Source organism: Merops nubicus, unplaced genomic scaffold (assembly GCF_000691845.1).
Source record: "Merops nubicus isolate BGI_N331 unplaced genomic scaffold, ASM69184v1 scaffold23680, whole genome shotgun sequence".
Lineage (NCBI taxonomy): Eukaryota > Metazoa > Chordata > Aves > Coraciiformes > Meropidae > Merops > Merops nubicus.
In genome coordinates, this window is record NW_008585176.1 from 2,517 (window position 1) to 11,938 (window position 9,422).

General features: G+C 41.3%; 1 protein-coding gene across 1 annotated transcript in view; it reads left to right on the forward strand.

The window, feature by feature from the left end:
* Positions 1–2,392: 2,392 nt before the first annotated feature.
* Positions 2,393–9,422, forward strand: part of SNAPC3 (small nuclear RNA activating complex, polypeptide 3, 50kDa) — a 13,099-nt gene continuing 6,069 nt past the window's right edge. Inside the window, exons 1-4 of the mRNA XM_008946829.1 lie at positions 2,393–2,463; positions 3,641–3,725; positions 4,540–4,644; positions 5,169–5,318. Coding sequence (XP_008945077.1) covers positions 2,393–2,463; positions 3,641–3,725; positions 4,540–4,644; positions 5,169–5,318 — 411 coding nt within the window. The remainder of the gene's footprint in view (positions 2,464–3,640; positions 3,726–4,539; positions 4,645–5,168; positions 5,319–9,422) is intronic.

Below are 9,422 nucleotides of genomic sequence, written 5' to 3' on the forward strand. Positions count from 1 at the left end.
ACTTAGCTTTAATTTCTGGAAAGAGTAGCATTTATCTCCTGTTTGTGAAGCCTGCTTTTCTTAGGGCCACAGACCAGATATTATGGATGTGGTTCCACTAGTTGCAGTGACATAACCCAGGAGGAGCTTGGGGAAAAGGCCACATAGCAAAGCCTTTGCAGGCTTCAGTCCGTGTGATAGAACAACATAGGTCATGAATTATTAGACTGATTCAACATACTGAAAAAAAATTGCTCTGCTTTTCCTTAAGAAATTAAGAAAAGAGGACCTTGAGAAATTGAGGGTTTCTGACTTGCTAGGAGTGAGAAATTGTGGTTTCTAGGTTTGTAATGGCTCATGGAACTTGTTAGGGATTCAAGGGCAGTTTCTCTTTATACTAGCTACACTCCACTGGTAAAGAGGAAGCAGCTTACATGCCAGCTATTTTACATGATGTATTCTTGGAGCTGCTTTCTGGGAAATGTTAGGGTTTTTTCCTGCAGCCCTGAATCCCTGCCCTAGAGCTGTGGAAGGGAAGGAAACCACAGGTATGGTTCCTGCGCTCTGACATTGTATGTGCACACAGAAGGGACATGGGAAACTGTCACCGTTGATGCAGGTGAAACTTCACGATGTTAGGTAGTACATTTTCATCACCTGCAATTAACATGTGGTGTTTAAAATACGAACAGAATACACAGTCATTTCTTCAAAATGGCAAGTCTTCAAGTGACTCGGGGCTTTTTGGTGAATGGGGTCGCTGATCCGTGTGCAGGAAGACTGAGAGAAATAGTTTGGTCACACTGGTGGGATGTCAGTTCCAGAGAAGGATCATTTGTACAACCCCTGACAGGTAAAGAAACCCACGTTACTTTGTTAGGTGAGCTGCTTGTAACAGTAATCTATGCTGAATGGAGAACAGCACTATCTGAAAGACTCAGGTTCTCCTAAGTGCTGTTCTCTGCCTTTATGTTAGTTAAATTATTATTCGTCAGCTGTGGCTCAGTCTGCACTTGGTAGAGGATTAACTGAGTTCTCATCTGCCTCCAGCTCCTCAAATGGAAATCTGAGGATAGAGCAAATTTTGTTTCCAAGAGGTTATAACTAATTTTAAAATTGTGCTTCTGAAGAATTTCTCAGTAACTTAAAAAGAAAAATTTTCTCTTTGGGATGAAATCTACCAGAGGAAGGTTAAAACTCTTTCTACTGGTGGATAGTAAGAAACTAAACAGCTCTAAATTCAAATTTTCTTCAGTACAGAGTGACTTCTTTGGGTCATCAGAACTAGGCTGTTTACCTACAACCAAGGTTTTGTGTATTGTCAGCTGGTGCCAGTTGATTCCAGACTTCTATTTCTTGATTACTGTGCATTCCTATGCAGTTCCACTCTGAAGGCTTATTCACTACTGCAGTGAGAGTATTACCTAGCTGAGTGTTGTTCACAGGGGGAAATTTGTAAGACTATGGGGAACGTTTTAAGATTATAATGAAAAAGAATATAATCGAAATTAATATAACCAAATAATTTTTCCCGGACTTCATCAATGGTTGGTTTGACGCAAAAAGAGATAGCTTTGCACAAGACTTTGCTGGGATTCAAACTGCACATGAACTTGGGCAGTGGAATAAGCCCTGCCTTTATAGTCTGCAAACAGCAGAGAGACAAAAGGGATCAGTCTGATTCCAAAGGGTTGATACTTCTCTGTTTTATATAATATTTTCTCAGACTGTTTTTAAGTTGGATAAAACTCTTGCGATTAGTATGAAATTATTCTGTCCCTGAGTCAGCATTTTTCTGTACGTTTCTAAAAACACAGTTGACACTGTTATAGTGTCTAGTCTGAAGCCTTCAGATGGGTCACTTCTGCAATATTGCAGTGGAATCTTATGTTGTAAAACTGTGGCAGGTGAGCAGGTATGTATCCCACAGGACTTTTTTTTTTTTTTTTTTTTTTGTGATGTGTGTATGAGAAATTCCAGTCTTATTTGTGTTACGAAAACCTCATGTTTGTATGATCTATTGTCAGAAAATCAGAGGAGGTGGATGAGATTTGAAGAAGTCAAGTGGCATTTTTACTTATAGAAAGTATTGGACATGTTTTGAATAGGGCTTGTTAAACCTCTATATGCAGCTATGCTTTGTTAGGCAGAATGCAAAATAAAGGTGAAATTTACACGATCTCAGTGAAAGCCACATGTAACCTTTTGTCCCAGGACTGTGTCTTCTGATTCTTTGTCTTAGCAAGCATACTGCCCTTTTGCCCTGATTTAGGCTATACAAGCTATTTATTTCGGTGTGTTTTTTTTCACATTTTGCTGTGTTTGTTTTTAAGAACAGCTTGAGTGGTGTATGTATTCAGTTAGGTATAAGAAGATGTATAATAATAATTTTCTTTATTGTCCTAGCATTGATATGTTAATGTCTTCTGATAAAGAAAAGGACCCAGATGTTATTTCTGAAGATAGCAGTCTGCTGACTCTTCGGTATGTTGTTACAGTGCTATTGCAGAACCCTCATATGTGGTGGGGTGAAAAACAAGTGCAAAAGCTTGGTTGGCTGCTTCTTCCTGTTCCAGGCAATGGTGCACTTACTGGAGCAGTGTCCAGAGTTACTCTAAGGACAGAAACACCAGCTCATAATGGGTTAATTGGTATAAAACTTCTGCTTAAATGTCACTTTGGAAATTTTTAATATGTACAGAATAGACCAGCTTTCCTAGTGGAAGAACTTAGGATTCCTGTGTCTAGGCATTTTTGAACTAGTATCTGAATTTTGAGTGTGCAGTGGATATGCCATAATCGTGTGCAAAGAGGTTTCTCCAAAGCCTTGTGAAATAAATCTGTAGCTCTTGCCTCCTGTAACCCACAGTCACATTCTAACAACTAAATTACAAATACTGAAGTTGTAGTGAGATGCCTCTTTACCTGACCCCAATCTTTATAGAGTTCATTGATACTACTGATGCATTTCAGAGGTTGAGCAGTATATGTTGGCCTGCTCAGGCCTTTGCTGTACTTGAATTTCAGTTTGTGTAGTACTAATGTAAAGAAATGTGTTATGGTTGTGATCAGAGTTAAGCCTGATTGTTACTGAAAATCTTCAGGTAGGTCTGGAGGGTAAAGAGTTTGCCCTGAAAGTTAAAAAGGATTTGGTGCTTGTGCAGTAGTTAAATACATGTAGTTTGGTAAATATTCTATATATGATACTTATTTTTCAAAAAATGATACTCGAGTTTTTTTAGAAATATTCAGATGTACCTATATCATGGAGTTGAGCATATTAGTGGCTCTTTTTCTTGATTTTTGCTTGAACATTTATTTAATTTCTCTGAAGTGGGAGGGGTAGTTGAAGCAGCTTTCTTAAAGGTAGTGGTGTGTTCTTTCTAGAGAGCCTCTTCAGACATTTTGTTGTTTTTACTCATAAGCATAAAACTGTCCACAGACAACCTGTAATTTGCACCTGTGGGGAAAGAGAAATGCAGGCTGGAAGGTTTTGTGGGCATCAGGAGACAAGTGTGCTGTCAGTCAGTCGTACTAAGACAGCCAGAAATCCTGCTTTTTGAAAGCTGCACTGCAGTAGCTTGTGTTGTTTAAGAATATACCTGAAGATTCTGCGTGGAAGTTGTTAAATGGAATTTTGTCCTGTGCTCCTGCCCCTCAGAATCAGAAAGAAGGCGTTAGAGAGGAGAGAAGAAACGATTGTGGTGGATCGGGCTTGCAGACAGGAGACTCTTGCCTATGAGATGGTAAGTTCCGTGTCCTCTCCTAGGATCTCAAGGCAGTTCAGCACAGCCAAAATCCAGCTTCCAGTTGCTTTTTTTTTTTTTCCCCATCACTGTGAATCTCAGTGGGAAGTGTTTGTGCGGTCAGTATTCTCTTTTGAGTTCTTAGAAAGAAGGAAGCTGCCGTAGAAGTGCCCTACCTGGTTCTCACAGCACAGCTATGAAGTAGAATGGAAATGTGGAAATGCTTTCACTTTTCTAAAACAGCAGTGTGTCAAGGGCAGTACTGGATTATGGATTTGCATTTTGGAGAAGTTTAGACCTCCAGCTATGTCAAACTTGCCTGGTTGGATGAAATTTTACACTAATTTTTATAATCATATACTTCATCCCATGGATAGTTTCTAGTTCAGTCTTTCTCAAGTTGAGAGTTGCAATGTCTCATTACATGACAGAGCATTTGAAGAGGATTTCAAAGCGTTAATGGACAGAAGTTGGTAGCTGGGTTCCATGAGGGCAAAGTGACAGCAAGGCCTCCCAGTAGCCAAAGAGTAGCCAGCTACCTCGTAATTGCTGAAAGCACCTCAATTTCTCCAGAGCTGAGGAATGAAGGAAAATGTTTGAAATCAGTAATTACAGCAGTTTCTCATCTTTCCTTCTTGGAGGAAGTAGGCTGTTATCAGTTCAGAAGGCTACACAGTCAAAAATTAGTTGCAGTTAGAACAGTGTTCCCGAGACTTTATCCAGGGGCTATGAGATATAACTGTCTGCCAGTATAATATATATATATATATATCTCTATATATATATCTATATATATCTATCTTTATTTTTCCAGGAGTCACATGCAATTGGAAAGAGGCCAGACAATCCAGCAGATCTAGTTGAGGAGGGAGAACTGCTTTTAACTCTGAACATCTTCTATCCTGTCATATTTCAGAAGGTTGGCACTAAATTTTCGAGGTAGTATTCTGATGTTTCTTCCCTGGTCAGGTAATACCTTGCTTTCCTAGGGAGGTATAATGAATGATTCCACTGAGGTAGCATGGTAAACTTTTCAACTGTGCTAATTTCTTAAGGATTTTTCAGAATATGGCTTTCATTCTGTTACTGATTTACAGAAGGAAGTTTTTATAATAATTACTCAGCAGTTAATTGATTTCACAGAAAGCTCAAAATCTGAAACTAAATACATGAAAATTAAAGTACTCTTTAAGGATTTGAGATAAGTGTGCTCAGACTTCCTGTCTTTCCTACACTTTCTGGTGGGGAATGTCACTTTTGAGTTTCTAAATAAAACTAATAAACCTTAGGAGACACTGAGGCAAGAAGCTGTTTAAAATCTTGTACAGAGAGATGATGTTCTGTGTGCTGCCAGTTATGACCTCAGGCTGTCAGCTGAAGAGCAGTACTGATGCTGACAAGTGATTTTTTTTTTTTATTTGAAGCTTGTGTTTTCCCTTGTAGCACAAAGATCACAAACCTTATCAGACAGTCCTCGTACTGGGCAGCCAGAAGCTCACCGAGCTGAGAGACTCAATTTCCTGTGTCAGTGACTTCCAGATCGGTGGCGAGTTCAGCAGTCAGCCAGATCAAGCACCAGAGCACATCAGCAAGGTAACATCAGCTGTGTAGAAGCCTCTACATGTGTAGGAGCCTTGAAAACTTCAGAAGAGAAGGAGGCAGAGCTTTGTCTTGTTTTTAATTCAGCAATAAATTCGGCTGCATTGGTTCTGCGTGTGGGTTGCACTGCAAGTAAGTACTTGCTGGTGGCATTAAATTCCATTTGTTTTGTTCAAGCATGATCGTGATCTTACAGCTTCCACCAAAGTATAGACTCAGTGTGTGCTAAGTCTTCACAGTAAAATTCACATGTTTCTTCAGCAGACAGGTAATCAGCCACTAGTGGGGTAGAATTTTTCTTCCTTTCAGTCTAGGAAGGAAGTGTAACTGTGACCTGCCAGAAGTGTGTTACCTTTAGAAAACAGAAGATAACTTTTGATGAATTCAAGGGTCCTAGGAACTGATTAAATGAGAATGGTGCTCTGAGAGTCTGCAGGTAAAGAGGCTAAGTTAGCTCTCACACCCACTTCTGCTCCTCTTGAAATGCAGTCTGGGTGCACACAGGCTGAGTGGAAGGATCGAGTTGCTACTGGTGAAGTAAACAAGTGTGGCTTGTCAGCTGATCCAAAGAGAGTTAAAGGAAACTTTTTCGATTTTATTAGCATATATAGGCCTAACTTCTCTTTTCATTTATGCTAGTTTTGAGGTTCATGATTTTACCTTTTGCTTTTTCTTCATTGGGCAGTGATTAATGCGATGAATTCTGACAAGCCCAAATGCTGGATTCTACACCTAGGACACAGGGCACAAGTCTGAAGTGGGAAAGGAGTGGCTGGAGAACAGCCCTGCAGAGAGGGCCCTGGGGGTGCGGCTGGTTGACAGCAGGCTCAGTGTGAGTCAGCAACATGCCCTTGGAGCCACGAGGGCAAAAGACATCCTGGGGTGTGTCAAACACAGTGTGGCCAGCTGGTCAAAAGGAGCAATTAACCTGCTGTATTCAGCACTGGCATGGTCTCACCTTGAGTTCTGTGTGCAGTTCTGGGCCCCACTATTTAAGAAGGATGTGAAGGTACTTGAATATGTCCAGAGGAGGGCAACACAGCTGATGACCAGACTGGAAAGAATGGCTTGTGAGGAGCAACTAAGGATTTAGGCTCTGTCTAGTTTGGAGAAAAGCAGGCTGAGGGATGACCTCATTGCTCTCTACAGCTTTCTGAGGAGGGGAAGTGGAGAGGGAGGTGCTAATACCTTCTTCCTGGTATCCATAGTAGGACACATGGCAATGGTTCAAAGCTGCATGAGGTTCAGACTGGACATAATGAAACCAAGAGGGTAGTGTGGTCAAACACGTGAACAGACTTCCTGGAGAGGTGGTCGATGCCCTAAGCCTGTCAGTGTTTAAGAGGCGTTTGGACAATGCCCTTAATAATATGCCTTTAACTTTTGGTCAGCTCTGAACCTGTCAGGCAGTTGGACTAGATGATTATTGTAGGTTCCCACCAATTGAAATACTTTGTTCTGTGCCTTTTTTTTTTTTTTTTTCAAATACCTTAATCAAACCAACATCAGGGGAATATTGAAGAGAACTGTGCAATGTTCAGGTATTTTATTTGATGGATACTGATACTTTTAAAATGGACCCTGGATCTTCTATATGATTACTGCTATTGTTGGGATTCCCTGGAGCAACATAATAGGGCATCCCTCCTGCAAACTGACAGACAGGGCATAGTCTGGGGAGAAATAATGTCCAAGTCATACCTCTGGACAGCATTAATCAGGAAAGACCTGACTCAGATTACCATGAACATCGTAACAGTGGCACCTTTGGCCTTCTGTTCACCATGACAGCTGTTTTCTGAAGGTTGGAGGAGATTTAAAGGAATGGCTAACTCAGAACTCCTGTGACCCACAAAAGTTGGTACAGAGTTGCCAGAGCATGGCAGTACTTACAATTTGTGGTTGGAGAACCAGGGAGGGTGGCAGTAACATACCCAAAGCAAATCACCTGAATATGAAACATTTATGCTATGCCTTTGTCCAGGTCATCTCCAGACATGAGTCCTGTCTCTGGCCTGCAGTATCTGTGTTTCCTCTCTTTTGACACCGTGGAGTTAATAGCTCAAAGAGACCCATGGGCACAAATGAGCATTCATTCTCTGTTTATAAAGACACATGAGACTTGTCTGGAAATCCGGAGTGCCTAGTTGTGCATGGTTTTCTCATTCAATCTTACTTAGTCTACTTATGCCTCTGTACCCAGCCCATAAAATAATTCTTGTTCACTTCTTGTCTTCCGCTGTCTCATTTCCACTCTCAGCTCTTGCAGGTCACAGGCTGCCTCCTGACAGAGAGGTAAAAAGTTCATTCTGTGACTTCATGACCAGTGAGCAAGTGCCAGGTTAGAGAGTTGGAGTGAGCTGGTCACCGTGTTAATCACAGGGAGGAACCAAGGTCCAGTCATCCCCAGTCTGACCTGTCTGCACGGGCATCTGTCAATGAATAAATGCAACCTGTACTTAGCTGACAGCTGGCACACAGTGTTATCAGAGTTGTAAATGCTGGGACCACTTCACTGTGATAAAGCTCTGCATTGATGCGTTTTGGAGAGATGCTTTATTGGAATGTTCTTAAGGCCCATGAATGAAGGATTCTTGCAGTTTTCTGTATACTTGAAGACAACACAAGCTTTAAATAAGCTTTGTGCTGTGTCTGAATGCCAGCATATAATTTGAGATTTTTTTGGTTGTTGTTGTTGGGTATGAAACGCTGTTTTTCTTCAAAGTGCAATTTTAAATATGGGACAAATTGGATGCTGTAACTTGCAGTTAACTGTGTGTGTATACAGTGTGTCTTAGCATCACTTGCATGTGCTGTAGCTGTGCACAGTTGCATTTGCAGTGTATGCAGAATGGCTCCCAGAGCAGCAGTCAGTACAGAAGGGTTCCTCTCTGAAGTGGTTTGAGAGGGTTTAGTCTATGGCCTTCAACCTCACTTGAATTTGATCACTTCCAGTAAGGAATTCAGTGCGAGGTACCTGACCTATTTTCTTCAGCAAATGTAATAAAAGATTTGAACAATGTGGTTCCCTGCTTTAGGTTTTCCATCTGAGGCATCTTCCTGCTTCAGGGTCCACTGCAGAATAGTGTCTCCTGCTTCTTGTGACTGTTTCTCTACGTGTCCTGTGATCAGTCTGGTAATACACATTGCTATCTGGCCCCAGTCTTTAAGGAATTATAGCATGAACTGGAACAACACCTCCTTACTTGCCACAAAGAATTGGGAAGAGGGCAATTTAAAGGTAAAAAAGATATATGAGTAAAAATCGACCGCTTTTCCTGAGCATCTTCTCTCTGTTCAAGTTACTTGTTTATATAGAGGCTGTTTTGACAACAACAACAGAAGATTGAAATTATGGGAAGCAGGTGTATGGCTTAATTAAACAATCATTTCTTTCATGGATGTTAAATGACATTTGTATCTAAACAAAAAGTTTGTATGTTCTTCTTAATCTTGGCTATATATAGATACATAAATCTATCCATCTCTTTCTTTTACTGTATATCTGGTTTTAAATTGCAAAATCATTAAATATTTCATATAGAATATGTTGCAATGGAAGGGACACGTAAAGATCATCAAACTGACTATGTGCTTCTGACAGAGCTACCTGAAACTAAACCATATGTCTTAAGAGCATCATCTAGACGTTCCCTAAACTCTGACAGGCTTGGGGGTCTCACTGCTTCCTAGGGGAGCCTGTTCCAGTGACCAACCACGCTCTTGGTGAAGCACCTTTTCCTGATGTCCAGTCTGAACTTCCCCTGACACAGCCTCATTGCATTTCCTCCTGCTTTCTTGCTGGTCATGACAGAGAGGAAATCAGGACCTCCCCCTCTGCTGTCCCCCTCTGAGGACATAGTAGACTGCCACCAGGTCACCCTTCAACCTTTCCTTCTCCAAGCTGAACAAAGTCGGTGACGTCAGCCACTTCTTGCATGTCTTGCCCTCAAGGCCTTTTACCATCTTGGCTGTCCTGCTCTGCACACACTCTAATAGTTTGATGTCCTTCTTACCTTGAGACACCTACAACTGCCCACAGTGCTCAAGGTGGGGCTGCAGCAGTGTGGTGCAGAGTGGGACAGTCCCCTCCCGCGA